General features: G+C 38.5%; 1 protein-coding gene across 1 annotated transcript in view; it reads right to left on the reverse strand.

Annotated features, from left to right (window-relative positions):
- Positions 1-17,550, reverse strand: part of LOC109485615 (ribosomal protein S6 kinase alpha-3-like) — a 69,411-nt gene that overhangs the window by 33,075 nt on the left and 18,786 nt on the right. The window contains exons 3-5 of the mRNA XM_019789301.1: positions 8,041-8,169; positions 5,728-5,809; positions 2,167-2,247 (exon numbers count right to left, since the gene is read on the reverse strand). Of these exons, the coding sequence (XP_019644860.1) occupies positions 2,167-2,247; positions 5,728-5,809; positions 8,041-8,169 (292 nt within the window). The remainder of the gene's footprint in view (positions 1-2,166; positions 2,248-5,727; positions 5,810-8,040; positions 8,170-17,550) is intronic.

The raw sequence follows: 17,550 nt of genomic DNA on the forward strand, positions 1-17,550 counted from the left end.
GCATTTGGGACTATAATAGGATGCCTAGACCGATGTTGGACACTTTGATCCACCGAAGGCCGGATGGCTCACTTTATGCCACTATCTACCGGAAACCAACTCATACAGATTTGTATCTGAACTTCTCAAGCCACCATCCTCTTCAGCACAAGATAGGTGTAGTGCAAACCCTCACTGACCGAGCCAATGTGATTGTCACCGAAGAGAGTGACAAAACCCTGGAAATCGAACACATACAAAATGCACTCTCGGTATGTGGATACCCAGAATGGATGTTTCAGGCCTGTAAGACAAAACGTTGTAAGAGACCTAACAGAACTCCACCTGACCAGACAAGAGTGGTGCGCAGAGGGACAGTCAGCATTCCTTACATCAAGGGTATCTCTGAAACACTCATGCAACTGTACAGACGCAAAGTACAGTGTCAGTTCAGACCGGTCAACACCATCAGACGGAACCTGGTAGCACCTAAAGACAAGATCAAGACGCTGGATCGGAGTGGAACGGTTTACCACATCCCATGTGCGGACTGCCCTGCAACATACGTAGGGGAGTCAGAGAGACCACTACGCGCCCGTCTACAGGAACACAAGAGACCGAGCTGTGTGTCGTCACCTGTTGTGGAGCACGTCGCCAGGAAGAAACACAACATAGACTGGGACAGGGTTAAAGTGCTGGACCAAGATTCCGATTGGTTTGCAAGGGGAGTCCGGGAGGCAATCCAGATCCGCCGACAATGCAGTACCTTAAACAAGGACAGGGGGCGTCACTACCTAAAACCTGTATTATGACTGTCTCTTGTCACGTGATTATCCCATCAAGTCACGTGACAAGAGAACTCCAAGACGAGATCTCAATCGGGTTGAAGAAGAGACAGTGTAACGTCTCGAAAGCTCCCCAGCATAGCTGAACTTTGTTGTGTGTATTCGTATAAATATTTTGTCAAAAGTATGCCTAGACATGTTCTTATTTTTTATTTTTTGCCCTGTAGCTTCATATTTTTTCAGAAAAAATCCGAGAACCAACCAATTAAATTGGTCTGGCCTAAGGTGTTCAGAAACTCATTCTTTCCCAGGACTATTGCAGAGGGGAACTCGCTGTCACCAAGTACAGTAGAGGCATTATCATTAGATAGCTAGAGTGTTTGTTGTGATTTGATCTGATTTATTAATAGGCTAAATAAAATGACATTCAACCAGGACTGCCCCACTAGCCGGAGGCTATTTGAAAGTGCTAGCCCTGGTAACTGGACAATAGATACGAATGGTTATGATGCTCATTCAGATGCACTAACAGTGTTTCTTTTTCTTTTTTCCCAAACCTCATCCTCCAAGATCTTGTATGGCAAGATAAAAGACATGGAAAGATAAAAGATGCACAGAACATTGAAGATGATTTACAAAAACGATCTGATGTGATGTGGAAGACTTCCTTGAAGAGTTGAAGGTAAGATAAAAGAGCCCATAACCTGGGATCACCTGGGTGCAAGCCATGGTGTGTAAAGTGCACTACAAAGTGTTCCCTACACGGCTCTGAAGTACAGACACAGTCCTGCCTCTCATCATTTCACTGCACAGTGTTTGATCAATTATCACACAGATTCTACACCTAAGATGTGCAGATTTCAAAGGAATGTCCAGCCTTGTATCAGATTCTTGGGTATCTGTGTAACTGGTAGAACCACCCTAAGAGCATTATTTGAGTTTGAAGAGTACAATGCCTTACTTCCTTTGCATTACATAAACCCTTGACAATGTGAATTTCTGGTGGAGTTTTTATGGATAAAATGTGGGTGACTGTGAGAACTTTTTTGTGGTCTTCTTTCAGTGAGTCTCATCATTGATTGTTTTATTAGGATCACCATTAGTGTTACAATTGACACTATTCTTCCTGGAGTCCATAACAATGACCAGCAATAAACTTGCTGTGTAATCTGCCCTAGAGTCAATTCTGCGTCACCGTGTGGGTTGCTATTGTCATTATTTAGAAATGTTTTTAATTCTTTGTAATTGTTTGTCTAATAAATTTCATAATTTGGAAATGTTTTGAATATCTTTTAAACATTCTAAATAATTCCCTGGTTTTATTGTTTGAAATATTCCTAAATTATAATAATAATAATGAAATCCTGACATTATACATTGTAATACAAAGCTGAAGTCTCACCATAGTGCAGTTTGACAATGAAGGGGTGATTCACATCCACCAGGATGTCCCTCTCCATCTTGGTTCGCATGCGGTCCCTCACTGGAAAAACAAATCACACGTACAATTAGTTTTAAGACAGAAACAACAAGCTTCAAGTAGTTGAAGATTGTCACTTGTATACAACATACATATAGAATACAACACGGCGTATTCCGTATCGCCCGAGGTATCGACTCGCGGGAGGGCCGGGACCGAGGGCGATGCGGAATACACCGTGTTGTATTTTATTTATATCATACCCACCCAAGAAAACGCGCCTTTTCAATGCAAGATGAGCCAAAAGTTGGTGCCACTGAACCCTAAAATGCAACAACATCAATTCCAACGTCCGGATTCAGTATTCGAATTTTCGAAAGGGGCACACGAGGTTAGGGCGAAACGCGTTCGAATCGTTTTATGGAAGCCATGGAAGCGTTCGATAACGGGTTCCAGACTGGGCCGGACCGTAAAGTACGGCCCGGTCTGGAACCCGTTATCGAACGTTATCGCGGCCCGGGTATGATACAAAGTGCTATACAGTGCCGCTGGAGAAGACGGATGCCCAAAGTGTGTGGGTCTCAGATTCGCAACCTGTTATCCACCTTAAACAAATCCACGCGAAGGCCACCTCATTCAGGTGTAGGGACTGACACAGTCATCATACTCGGAAATCTGTATCTGTACATGTATATCTGTACATGAATCTGTATCTGTACATGAATCTGTATCATTCTGTACATGAATCTGTATTTGATTGCAAATAAAGATCTCGAGTGATTGTCATACATACAGTGCTATACTGAAAATGGATGCAACATCACATTAAAACAGGTTGTTTGGGGAAAATGTGAAACAGTCAGAACAATCTCTTGTCCACTTTTACTGTCTTGTTTTTTGACAACAGTGCATACACACTGATTATATAATCATTTATTAATAACTATCACCTTGAATAGACATGTTTCTCAATAGATTTCCACATAAATTAAGCTTGAAATTTGCATTAAAGTTGTCCGATTCGCTATGGGTAAGATTAAACTGCAGATCCTGCAATTCTGTGCAACTCTAGCAGGAAGTTGTGGATTATATGTACCTACGATAAATGTTTTTCAAGGTAATTTTCCTTCAGTTCATCCAAATGCGATACCTTCCTTCAATTCCTACATGTTTCTCAATAGATTTTAGCATAAATTAAGCTTGAAATTCACATAAAAATTGGCAGGTATATCACAGGTAAGATTCAACAGCAAATCCAGCAAGTACAGCCGGAAGTGTTGGATTATATTATCATTATCTACCACAACATTTATGTTATTTCATTGTAATTTTCTTCAGGTCATCCAAATGCAGTTCCTTTCCTCAAATATTCATCGCGATCGCGTAAAATCGTTATCTTCAATCAATAAGCTATAAAACCCTGGGCTGTTTTGTGGTCAGCAGCAGCTCATCAATTAGTCTAGATGTATTTTTGATTACAGGAAGTTCTGGAGCTTTATCGCTTTGGAATACGTGCAGATTTTTAACCTTCTCCCTGCTGCCCAGTGTACAAAACCAGCAAAAATTTGGAACTGCCCATCAGAATTTTCGGTTGCCCCACCTATAATATAAGTTACTACTTTCCTCAATTTAAGTAATGTTACATACATAAGCCTTTGACAATATTTCTAACAGCCTTTAGTGAACTGGTACTAGTAATAGCAATACCTAAAAGCATATGCAAGCTAAACGGGCATGATTTGGGGGGGGGGGATTCTTAAAATTCAGGTAGCACACTGGGCAACCTTAAAGGTTCAAAAATAGGTTGCCCCAAGTAAAATTTGATTGGGCAACTGGGCAACCAGGTATTTTGCACGCTGCTGCCTAACCCTGTAACACTGAGTGATAATACAAATTTGGTGCAAAAGCCAACAGCAGAGAAGGTTAACCTTTAGTACACTGAGGTACATTGTACTTGTTTGGCATCAAATTCATATTAGCTATGGGTTATTCAAAAGGGAGGTTAAAAGAACAGGGCAAAAACCTCCCTTTGTTTCTAAATTTAAACAATCACCTTGTCTGGCTATAATAATTGTATGGCTTTAGAGGCATCCAGTGCGATTTCAGGACAGAAAAACTGGAAATGTTCTGAATAAGGCAATCTTTATGATATTGACACACACTGCTTCACATTAGCACATTCAAAATTTAAATCAGCATCTCATACTTTGGGTATTTTAAACTGTAGAAACAAGCCCCAAGATGAGTCCTTTATTTTATGGGTGGTACCCTAAAAATCAGCCAAGGGCCCTTCTAGTAACCATTTGCCATCAGAATTTTGGGTATTTTTGCTCCACGAGGGTCAATATACATTGGGACAGTGTTGTTCCAGCTCAGTCTGTAGGTAAGTGACTAGAATATTGACTTTGAAAAATCTGGTTCCAAGCCCTAAAAACTGAATTGTATGCCTTTAAAGCATTACCTTCTTCACAATCATATACAATGTAGGAAGCATTTAAAATCGCCAGTGGTCTCAAATCGATTCTCGGCCACAACAGATCACTGCAGCTGAACAGGCTTAGAAACGCGAGCCCAGTGTAAGAAGCTTACAGCGTTTATCCACCATTTTGTCAATAATAAGAGTGTTCACGGAAAATTGTGTTGACATTGAACTATGCTTAGAGCCCCTCAATGGGGCGATATTTCAGCTTTAGTGCTCCTTATAGATCGGCTTAAGTCTAAGATAGATTTTTACAGTCTTGGAAGGAAGAAAACATTTATTGATTATTCAATTTAATATCTTGAAAGCTTTTTTTATTTGTATATTTCTTGATAGCTGTGTTTGATTACATAGCCACTTTTTTTTCTTTTCAACATTAGGTTTCAGTCTTAAGATAATTTTTTATTTATTAGAAGGAAGAATTTATTGATCATTCAATTCAAAGCTTTTTTCATTTATATATTTCTCAATAGCTTGTTTTGGTTACATACATTTGGCTGCTTTTCAACAAGATTGAGTACATACATATGAACATGGAGGTGGGGGGGGGGCACGGATATTATTATTTAGGGGAATTTTTTAATATTAACAATAATTATGAACGTAAAAGAAAGCTGGTATTTGTTGTTACTGCCATTGGGTGGATTGATTTTTTTAATCTTATTGCTTCAGCTTTACAAAAGACAGCCAGGGTTGACCAACTAGTTACAAGACTATTTTAAAAGGGCTCAAACCTTGGAGACAAGGACAAGCTATGTAAGAATTATTAAGGACAGGAATTAAAATCAAAGTCGTCAGCTATCATATCTACAGGATTATCTATACATAGATACACAAAGATGATTGACCCAGTGTTGACGTCAGACTTCAAAGAAGCCACGTGACAGGCCTCACTGGGTCAGTCTACTGAGGAAGACCAGAGTGACTGGTCGAAACAAAAAACTCTAGGTGAGAGAATTTTTGTGTTGGACCAAAAGTATTAACTTAAAACATGTAACTACCAACACAGATGAACTTTCATGATGGTAAAAGATGATTGTGCTTAAAGTGTGTGTTTATCTTACCTTTTAAGGTGGCCTTCTTCAGCACCTTCATAGCGTACAGGGTCCCTGCATCATGGCCGTGGATTTTTCTCACCAGGAACACCTGAAAAATAAAGTACAACCAGTCAGGAAAGCCGCTAGGGGGCCATAATCTTATCATTATTTTAAACAGGTCAAGACCTACATGTACCCACCTGCCAATTTTGTTTTATGACAATCTATCAGTAGCTTCTTGAAAATATAAGCATTTGTTACAATGTTCACAAACAAATAAAATTTAATGAACATTGTAATAAATGCAAACAAAAATCATTTAGACAAAGCTTAGATGAAGAAAGGCAACCCTTTCAACTAATAATTTAGGGCTCTCCCTTGAGCAATGAAGCAAGGGTGCTCTTCCTCTCCCCCAAATCCTAGCATCTCTCCCAAAATGTTCAAATTTAGGGTTTTCTCTTACAGTAAATTGGTATTTCCACAAATATTTCCTGATTTTTCATCAAATGATTAAGGAGCACCTCTCCCTTAAAAAATTCTGGGGATAGCCTCGCTTTCTGAATACAATCTAACCATACATTCAACAATAAGTTTAGGGCTTAAAGTAAAATTTGTTATCTCCAACACTCTCAGCTGCCTTCAAGTGTTTTATATTCTGCAACAGTGATCCATACACATTACAGCAGACCACAACGTGCTTCTTAACACCTTCCCAATCACACACTTAAGCCTAACGACCAGTCATTTCAGGGACCTATATTGCCTATTGACTGAGAACGCATTAGGAATGGTACTTGGGAGATCTTATCTAAAGAAAAAGCTTTTTTCTGGGATGTCTTCCGGTTTTCTGGCAAGGAGCAATTTTGAGGAAGCTTTCTACTCAAGCAGCTCAACTGATACAATCACTTTCTGAAACTGAAACGATTTTTAAAGTCCAAGTTTAGCCTACTATAATGTATTACCAAAGGGTTCTCTAATTTTCAAAGTGAACATTGGGCAAAAACATGGGGATAAGATGAAAAAGGGCTTGAAACCACTCTCATATTCACTCTTACTTTCTGCTCAGCTGATACAATCACTTTCTTCTCGACTGAAACAATTTTTAAAGTCCAAGTTTAGCCCATGTCAATCTACAATAATGTATTTCCAAAGGGTTCTCTAATTTTCAAAGTGAACATAAGCAATAACATGAGGATAAGGTAGAAAAAGGGCTTGAAACCACCCTTATATCCACCCTTACTTTCTGCTCAGCTGATACAATCACTTTCTTCTCGACTGAAACAATTTTAAAAGTCCAAGTTTAGCCCATGTCAATCTACTATAATGTATTTCCAAAGGGTTCTCTAATTTTCAAAGTGAACATTAAGCAAAAACATGGGGATAAGATAGAAAAAGGGCTTGAAACCTCGGTTATAATTATATTCACTACATTCAGCTATATGATGGTTTAATTTTAATTTCATGTTGTACAGTTCAGCATTATTTTTATAATTTGCAGAACCACGAAAGAAACTGGTATGCTTACAAGCCAAAAGCTTGACTGTTTATTCATGAACCATAGTATAATACCTCAGGCATTTTGGTATCAGCATCTTCAGATGGCTGCATTTCTTCAACAAAAGCCTTCCGAGTCTTAAAAGATTACAAGGATACTCAGGAAGCGCCAAGACCACTTAAAGGAACGACCGTTAGACAAAAAGTTTTAGCCAGGTCGATATTTTTCCCTCTTCACTTTGAATTCCGTGGATCACCATTATAGAATTTTCCGCCTCCGGAATCAAAGCAGTTTTCCTTTTTCTTTGATCCTGAGGTTCTTCCAGGCTCCTTGAACATCAAGGAAGCAACTAAATGGCCTGTAACTTGCGTAAGGTGCAGTCAGAATATAAATTCAACCCTCAACTACAAATTTGGTGCCTTATAGAATAATGGCCTTTCAATCTCCTTTTTCTTCAGATTTGAAAGTAATTAAACTCGAAAGTAACATCTCTGTTTTCTGCAAGTTACAATGACTAGAAATACAAAGTCAAAGCAATTTTTTAAATTAAACTAATCATGAAGAAAATATGCATAGAATTGTACTTTGTAATGTATTCTCATTTTATTCCAGACAAAATAATCTAGGGCCCTTAAAACCTTCTTGTCTCTCTCTCTATCTATCCAGCTTAACGTCTGTTGAGTGTTGTTCCTAGTGTACCGAGAGTTAAACGTGCTTGCACACTGATGCTGGGGCTTGCTGCATATGGTACAGCTTGTTTACTCTCACTAAATTCAGGAGGGCTTGTCTTGTATCTGCTAACTCAAAGTCCCTTGATAAGAATCTTGTGTATGTGAGCTCCTCACCTTGCCAAAGGAGCCTTGTCCCAGCACCTTCAGAAGTTCAAACTGACTTGGGCTGGCTTTCTCCTTCCCAACTACACCTTCTGCAGCAACACTGATGATCTCATATTCCGTCACATTATGCTCCTGGTCCTAAAAATAACAAACAAAGAAACAAACAAACAAATGAATAAATACAAATAACACAACAACTTGTGGTTCTGGCGTTACAAACAACATGATGTAAATAAAAAACAAAAACAACAACTTGGACTTCTGAACCAACAAATTGCAAATCAATCAATAAATACAAACAACAGGTTTCAGTAAGTGAGCCTTTTCATTTTGTTGCTTCGTGGATTAAAAAAACAGCCTGTACCTAATGGTACACACAGTGTCAAGGAGTGAATTATACATTCATATGGAAGGTTTTCCTCCTAGCCCTTTGTTTTTATGCTACAATGTTTTCATACCTTCTTACTAAATTTTTGTACTCGAAATAAGAAAACAATTATTCACAAATAAGAGGAAACCCTACACAGGATTTTCTGAAGAAAAATGCTTTGAGACATTACCTGAGAACTCTGAGAAATATAATACAATCCGATGGTAATGAACATTGAAAACACAGAGCAAACCAACAGCATGTCAGCCTGGTTTCTGGACAGTCTGAATACAGTACTTTATCAAGTTTTGGTCATCAGCAAAGCTCTAATATTCACCCCACACCTTACACGGCAGATGATTGCATGGCATGCATAACACTACAGCTGTTTAAGTGGGGCCAGGGTCAAGTTCAAGTAGAGGACACAGAGGACAAGTAGTCAGTATCGGAAAAGGAAGCAACACTGCATATAAAGGGCTAGAAATGTATGATAAAAATTATGCATAGCTGCACTGGTGCAGAAAACGATATTTTGAAAGTTACAAATGTACATCAGGCCTTCACCAATCTGAAATTTAAATGTAAATTTTGTGCCCCGTTGTCTAAACTTCGTTCTGTCCTACTGTCAGTGGAGCTTTTAACTTGAAACATTTTTCTGCGGTGCTTTAATTTTGTTGAGAAATGAATGTGGGTTTCCACTTAGCCTAAAAATTATTGCTCACAGAACAGTACTCAATATTTAGGACAGAAATGGTTGGGACTCGATGCAACAACACTCTAGATCTGGTCCTGAAATGGAATAGCTAGCCACTTGACCAAATAGCCCAGCTCTGAGTCTAACTACAGAGTTAAATGGACCGGACAAATTTGAGTTTTTCCCCATCCTAGCTAGCCACTAGCCGCCATAGCATGCCAAAAACTGGGGTTTTGGGAGTCTTCATGGTCTTTGGGAGCTTTTAATATTATGTGCTATTTTCTGATTGCATATAGACAACATAGCCGGCCTGGTTGTATTAACTGGGCTAATCATCAGAAAACAGCCAAAGACCACCAAACCCCCAGTTCTTTAAGTATAAGCCTGCTACTGAGGCTAGCTAGCCACTTAACCAAACAGCCCAGCTCTGTACGTACAGAGTTGAATGGACCAGACAAATTTAAGTTTTTCCCCCATCCTAGCTAGCCACTTGACCAAACAGCCCAGCTCTGTACGTACAGAGTTAAATGGACCAGACAAATTTAAGTTTTTCCCCCATCCTAGCTAGCCACTTGACCAAACAGCCCAGCTCTGAGTCTAAGTACAGAGTTAAATGGACCAGACAAATACCATAAATTATCCTATTTCCCTGTTGGATTACCCCATTCTCCCACACAAGCCTCTCCATCTGACATGGAGGCTGAAGCTGACAGGAAAAATCTGGGGAGGAAATCCTGTATTGGCACCAGGGTCAGGCCAGAACAAGGCAGTTTCTTGGTTCTCATCATTCGAAATTAAGAAAGTTTATCATCTACATGTAAATCCAAGGATTGGGGTGTTCAAAAAATAATTTTTTTTTTCCCTAGAACTATCACAGAGTAGAATTCGCTGTCACCAAGTATACAGTAGGAAATCCTGTATTGGCACCAGGGTCAGGCCAGAACAAGGCAGTTCTTTGGTTCTCTGTGAACTTCTCAATCTAAAGTAAGAAAGTTTATCATCTCAATCCAAGAATTGAGGTGTTCAAAAACTCATTTTTTCCTGAAACTATCGCAGAGTGGAACTCGCTGTCACCAAGTAGATAGCTTTACACAATGTCTAGAGTTAGATGTTGTTCGGTGTGTAGACAACTGGTGTGTTACACTGAGGGGTAGTTATGCTGGCTATACAGATACAGATACATATACAGATTGGTGCTGAAAATGAAAAAGAAATTGGTTACATATGCATTTTTACATCCAATTTTTGTGACAGACTGGAGGCTTTCAAGAATTTGGACCGGTCTAATCTACAACAAGGCTCTTGATTTATCCTCAAATTGTCCGATAACCCAGAAACTAAATTGAAGTGGCCTAATACCAAAGCACATCGGGAGCCGGAAGTGTGTAAGAAAAACTGCCCATTGAGGAGAAGAGGAGCCATAAAAGACGGGCACAGGAAGCACTGTCAGTAATATCGACCGTAGGATGTTCAGCGTGCAGGGCTGGAAATACTGGGTGCATGTGCACCTTAGTGCACCCGAATTTGGAGCTGTGCACTCAATTTTTTTCTGTGCGTGCACCAGCGCACCCAAATATTTTCTTAGGTTTAACGTATGTAAAGATGTTAAATGTATAATAATATACAGCATATTCTTAACATCCAAGTGTCAGAAAAATAATATGTTGTAGTACTTTTCTCTAGAAATGAAACATAATTAGTTATTACTGACATTCTAGTTATTTTATGTCATATGGTGCACCTATTCACAAAAATGAATTTCGAGCCCTGAGAGGGCCTATAAAAGATAGGCTATCACAGGAAGTGCTGTCAGTAATATTGACCGTAGGATGTTCAGTGTGCAGGGCTCGAAATACTGGGTGCATGTGCACCTTAGTACACCCAAATTTGCAGCTGTGCACCCAATTTTTTTCTGTGGTTTCAATTATTTTCTTAGGTTTGACGTATGTAAAGATGTTAAATGTATAATAATATACAGCATATTCTTGTGCACCTTAGTGAATCCAAATTTGGAGCTGTGCACACAATTTTTTTCTGCGTGTGCACCAGTGCACACAAATATTTCTTAGGTTTAACGTATGTAAAGATGTTAAATGTATAATAATATACAGCATATTCTTAACATCCCAGTGTCAGAAAAATAATATGTTGTAGTATTTTTCTCTAGAAATGAAACATAATTAGTTATTACTGACATTCTAGTTATTTTATGTTATATGGTGCACCTGTTCCCAAAAATGAATTTCGAGCCCTGAGAGGGCCTATAAAAGACGAGCTATCACAGGAAGTGCTGTCAGTAATATCGACCGTAGGATGTTCAGCGTGGTAAAGGATGACGCAGCAGGCTGACCTGTGAAGTTGACCAAATAAACCATCCTGTCTGTTCCACAACAGGCTCACCGATATCTCTTATCATTCATCAGATACTGAGGTAGATCTGTTTAGTTATGCTTCAGCTTTTTATCAATATTCAAAGAGGATAAAGCTACATCATACACATGATGTATGTGGTATGGCCAGAAATTGATTTTTGGGAAACCGTCACTGGTACACGTATACTACATGTAGAAATTTAAGTACAGAAAAAATTAGAAGAAATGTTGGATGCACAACATAAAATAAACCTAAGTCAGGAAAACATAATTTCAAACCTTACTGTCTATGAAGATACTTTAAATCTATAAAATTTTCTTGATATGTTTTTTTTTTTTCTAGTGCTAAAATTGTTTAACATGTCACCATTTTGATGCTATGATAAAATTTACCTATTTTTAGCATAACAGTATTTTTGAAAATGGTAAGATACAGATACATTTTGTACAGATACAGATATGTACATGTATAGGTTTGGGCCTATTGCTGTAGCTGAACAATTTTACACAGCCCTCATAATAATTTTCTGAAAATTGTAATGTCCTACTTCATTGGAAAGTCAACTCCAATGTACAAATGTAGAACATCACAACACTTGGCTGTGTTATCTGCTGCCTGCCCTTGAGTGAGTGTACAGGGAATTGGTGCTTAGATAGATCCGTCCCTACAACTTCCGCTTCCAAATTACCCACCAACATACCGCCAGCAGCACTGACGTACAACTGCACACTTTACCGGGCGCCGAGAGACAGTCATTCACTTAAAGCTTGTCATTTGTAAATTGGCTTTTAAAGCTACTCCAACCGTTCCACATGCATTTGTGTACCCAGAATAGTTTGGGATCACTGCAGGTTAGGTGCAATGAATCAGAAATACCTGCACAGCTCCTATTTTACCTGCACTAACCTGCATATACCCAGTACATGAACAAGTGCAGATTAGGTGCAGGTAGACATCAGAAATACCTGCACAGCTCCAATTTTACCTGCACTAACCTGACTGTATGTATACACATTCAATACAGTATGAAATCATATGAAAGTCAATATTAACTTTCAATATCAAAGACCTTTTAATCAGATAGACGGCAAGAAGGAAAATTTTTCACCATTCTAAATCTTTATCATTCAAGTTTATATAACACATGGAATCAAAAAATTGAATCATGTAAACATGTATGTTTTGCCCTTGGGCTTGCACCCAACGTGCTACAATCCCAACAAGACAATCGAAAACAAGACAATCAGAGATAGCAGACTTCACCCCTTCTGTCAAAAAACGCTCATATACAGACACACAAATGTGCAGACAAATATATTGTACAATTCACTACGTACCTTGGGGTGTAGGTAAACAAAAACATTGGTAAATGCTTCCTTCAGTTTTGTTTTACTTTGAGTTTTGTTTTACTTTGTCAAATCTAACACATAATTAAAACACTATAATACTGTCAATATCAATAATGTTCGTATGTTTTTACTTCATAAAAAATAATGATTGTTATCAAGTCAAAGACTTGCAGATAATTGAAGGCTGACAAGCTATAACATAATGAAATTGCTGTTTATTATATTTTAGCAGAGATAGAGTGAAATTATTCTGCTAAATTACTTCCTTATAGTACTGGGTTACACTTACAGTAAACTATAATGCAATAATGCGAGTGCATTACATGTCATACATTATTAAACAGGGCATTACAGGCCATTACTGTGTAAAACAACATCCCCAAACATGTCCCCATTTTTTACGGGAAACAAAGTGATGCATCCTTAATTAACACCAATATCTAAAGCAATGTTTCAATTTTTTATATCTACAATGCAATAAAAGAGTAAATGACTCATAAAAGTCTATATCATTTATATATTAAGATTTTTCATAATGATAAATTGACAAGCTCTACTTCACATTTTCATCCAATTTGCATTGTGACATGAAAACAAACAAATTGCTGCAATGAATAAGTAACAAATTCATTTTAGATTGAGAATAAAGACAAAAATGAACAAGACTAATGCTCTGTGCTGTACTGTTATTTTCCTGAGCCTATGAAGATTTAAACTCATTCAATCTTTTCAGTTTAGGCCACACTAATTTAATTTCTTGGTTAACGGATTCGCCGCTTCATTTTTTCTGATTTGCAAATAAAAATAAAAATCCAGAATCAACTGTAAAATGCCCATATTTTGCCCTGAACAGTTGAAAACAGTCCTTTTCATCCTAGTTGTTCCATCTTTCAATGCAATGGTATCATTGAAAGTTCAAAATTCATTGTTTAAATTTTGAACCAGCCTGGTGTGTTGACTTCATGGCTCCTATCGTACCATTTTGGGCCATAATTAATATAATACGATGCCTAAGCCTGTTTTTATTTTCATTTTTTTTTCGCCCGCCAGCTTCATTATTTTTCTAGAAAAATCCGTTAACCAAGAAATTAAATTGGTGTGGCCTTATCATCCTTACAATTAAACCAAGGTTGCCATGAATTTTTCAAATGGAATGCTGACTATTTTCTGAGTCTATAAACAATTATCAGAAACTGGAATATTGTTCCATTATTTTGTTTCAGTTCCACTGTCCTTAAACCAAGGTTCACCATGGATATGTACGCTGTCGAAACGACTAATATTCATACACCACAAGAAACGTGAAACGTCAAAACAAACCACAAGTGATTTCCCCTGACTCTAATAAGCAAGACAATCAACGATTTTCATAGCATATGCCAGAGTACTCCCCCCCCCCTCCCAATTGCAAGATTGATAAACAACCACTGACAAGAGCAAAACAATGTTTCTAAATAACCAGTCTGCAAAAATGAATGTGACATTGCAAGGTACCGTTTTGTGAATCAAATTAGACCACACGTCAACTTGAGTGCTGCGGTTTATGAGTGTAAATAACACCAGACAAACCTCTTCAAATGCTTTCCTAGTGACAGTCTTAAGTCAAGTGGCAAGTTTTCATATTGAATTTCAAGATCTGAACCCTAGTCCAGACTTGCTGCAAACTGAGCACAATACCTTTACTGACTATTAAAAACATTAGACGCAGATTTTACATTGATAACAACAACAATGCATCAGCTTAAGTTCCAAAGTCAATAACATTTGCAAGGCCTGACTTTGAAGTCTAATATCAAATCTTCAGATATTTACCCTCATCCTGTACTTATTGTTAAATGTAACAACATAATATTTGACACAGATTTTACATCGCTACACGGGCTACAGTAATCCATTGGCTCAAGTCCCTAAGTCATCAACATTTCTAAGGCCTGACTTTGAAGTCTTATAAGTTATATTGAATCTTAAGATATTTACCCTCATCCAGACTGTTGTTATCAACATTTGTAAGGCATGACTTTGAAGTCTAAATTCTCTAATATTGAATCCTAAGATATTTACCCTCATCCAGACCCGTCGCAGACTGCGAGGCATGCTGTAGAGCTTCCGCACCGGGCGCATTAGGGCGGCGTTTCGCGGGAAAGAAAAACGTTACCGATCCCTCGGTCAACCCTCCATCCCCGCCCGCCCAGGCTTACCCCCACGTTCACGCAAACACCAATTTGGCCGCCGGCGCGGTAATGAGTTCTTTCCAAGCCCCTCTCCTGGCCAATCTAGCGCCGGAAACGAGGTAGTTCTGACGTCAAACCTCCGGCAAGAGCAATGCAATTATGCCCCCCCCCCCTACACCCGAGGGGCCGGCAGTGATCTACATGTAGAGAGGCAACTCAATAAGGCAATGTCACTGCCTCAACACATAAAGGCAGGGCCACACAGAATCATTGCTGTGGTTCTTGGTTGTTCCAATTCATGCTCTGGTTTTGCTGATATTTTAATTCATTCTAAAGTATCCATACCTAATAATAATATAAATTTTTAGGTAAGGTACATGTACCTCCACCATATAGGACCTACTCATGGGCCCTGTACTGGTATACCTGCATTTGTACATGTACTTGTGCTGTACAGTTGTAGGCAACTCAATAAGGCAATGTCACATCCTCAACACACATACATGTACTACTGTAGGGCCACACAGAATCAATGGTGCGGTTCTTGGCTCTGATTCTGGAAATCCTTTACACACATACAAAACTGCTAAAATAAATTGTCTGTTAAAGGTACGTCCTTGGCTTGAAATTCATTTTGACAAATTTGCAAGTTGGTTTTGCTGATATTTTATTTCATTCTACTATTATTTTACCTCATGCTTCCAATTTCTTTTTTTTTTTTTTGGTGCACTTAAATTTTTAGGCAAGGTGCAAGCAACAAACAGTCCACTACAAAACCTGCCCATGGGCCAAACATCTGTACATGACATGATGTAGAGTAGGCATCTGAATAAGGCAATGTCAGCCTCTAACACTCTGCGATATTAGGCCACACCAGTTCACTGGTTATATCAATAAAGGATACATGAGCTACTCTAATGAGATACGGAAGGAATTGTTACTCAGGCAACTGGATAGGTTTTGCAAACTATCAGACGGTTCAAGTAGCATCCACTACTTTTCGTCAGTGACATTAGGTTACACCTTGACATTCTAGTCACTGTGAAAGAGTAGCGGAAACGTCAGGCACGAGTTCTTGGAATCGCAACACTTGCCTTTACTTACGTATATACAATGTACATTATACATACATGGATATAGGCAACTCAACAAGGCAATGTCACCACTTCAACATAGGCTATGCCAAATCATTTTCTTGGTTGTTGCACATTCTTAAGCAAAAAAATTTAATTGTAATTTATCTGTTTGACTGCCTGCCTGGTATACATAGAGCAAAGGTTTCCCAGAAAAATAAAATACAATCTTTATTGTATTACCGTGAAACTATTACCATCTGATCAGTTGGTAAATTACACAATGATGATTGGTAAATTACATAATAGTAGACCACATTAGTATGTATAGTTTAAGTATCATTGCTGTATCCCTTTCCTTGTCTATACATGACCTGTACTTAGCTTGTTAGAGCACAAACGTACAATAAAGGTCTTTCATTCATAATGAGGAATAAACTGTTCTTCCACCCAAGTGGTGTTATGTCTAGGGAAAGGTTTGGACAGGTAATACTGTAGTGTAATACTAATAGCTTCATCCTAGCAACACTAACACCTTCCATGGGTGACTGCACCTAACTACAGGATTGGAGCTGTCAACTCTGGATAGGCCCTCAACACTAAGGCCTAGGAAAAAATGTTATGTTTCCTGTTTCAGTTCTGCAAAAATTAAGGTTGGTAGGTAGGGATTTTCCATCTATCAATGCAGTGGCTTAATTAAGAATTAAAAATTCATTGTTTTCATATTAACCCGACCTTTTGTGTTGAATTCATGGCTCCTATCGTACATTTGCTATAATAGGATGCCTATCCCTAGACATGTTTTTGTTTATTTTATTTTCTTTTGCCCTGTCGCTTCATTTTTTCCTCAAAAAATCCGAGAACCAACCAATTAAATTGGTGTGGCTAACGATTCCCTAGCATCAGGAACATGTAACTAACCATTGCGGAACACAAAAAATAACGCTTGACTTTGCAAACATACAATCACAGCCAATTTTTCTGAGGGAATGAACAAGTAATTCTACAAGTACAACCTTAGAAGTTAGAGAGTTCAGAAAATCCCCACGAGGCTCTAAACCAGCAATTACAGTGCTCAGTAGGGTAGGGATAACTAGCTGATGACGCAGGTGGGGAAATGTCCTGCCCTGGAGATCAACTCAATAACTTTCTACACAGGCATCACCAGGCACGACTTCAAGTGTACACATGCCCACCGGAACTACCAAGGACATACCAATTTATAAACTGTCGGTTTTGGGATTTAAACAATGCAATCAATCAGAGATGGCAAGAACACATGCATATGACATGACAACTACCAAGGCCAAACCAACTGAAATTGTCAGTTTTCAGGTTTAAACAATGTAAGCAACCAATCTGAGATTGCATGCTTCACCTCTTTACGCTAAGAAACACACAGACACATGAAAACCACGAAGGCCAAACTAATTTATCAGTTTTCATATTCAAACAATGCAATCAACCAATCAATCAGAGATGGCACGCA

This window comes from Branchiostoma belcheri, unplaced genomic scaffold, assembly GCF_001625305.1.
Source record: "Branchiostoma belcheri isolate BF01 breed outbred unplaced genomic scaffold, Haploidv18h27 scaffold77, whole genome shotgun sequence".
Lineage (NCBI taxonomy): Eukaryota > Metazoa > Chordata > Leptocardii > Amphioxiformes > Branchiostomatidae > Branchiostoma > Branchiostoma belcheri.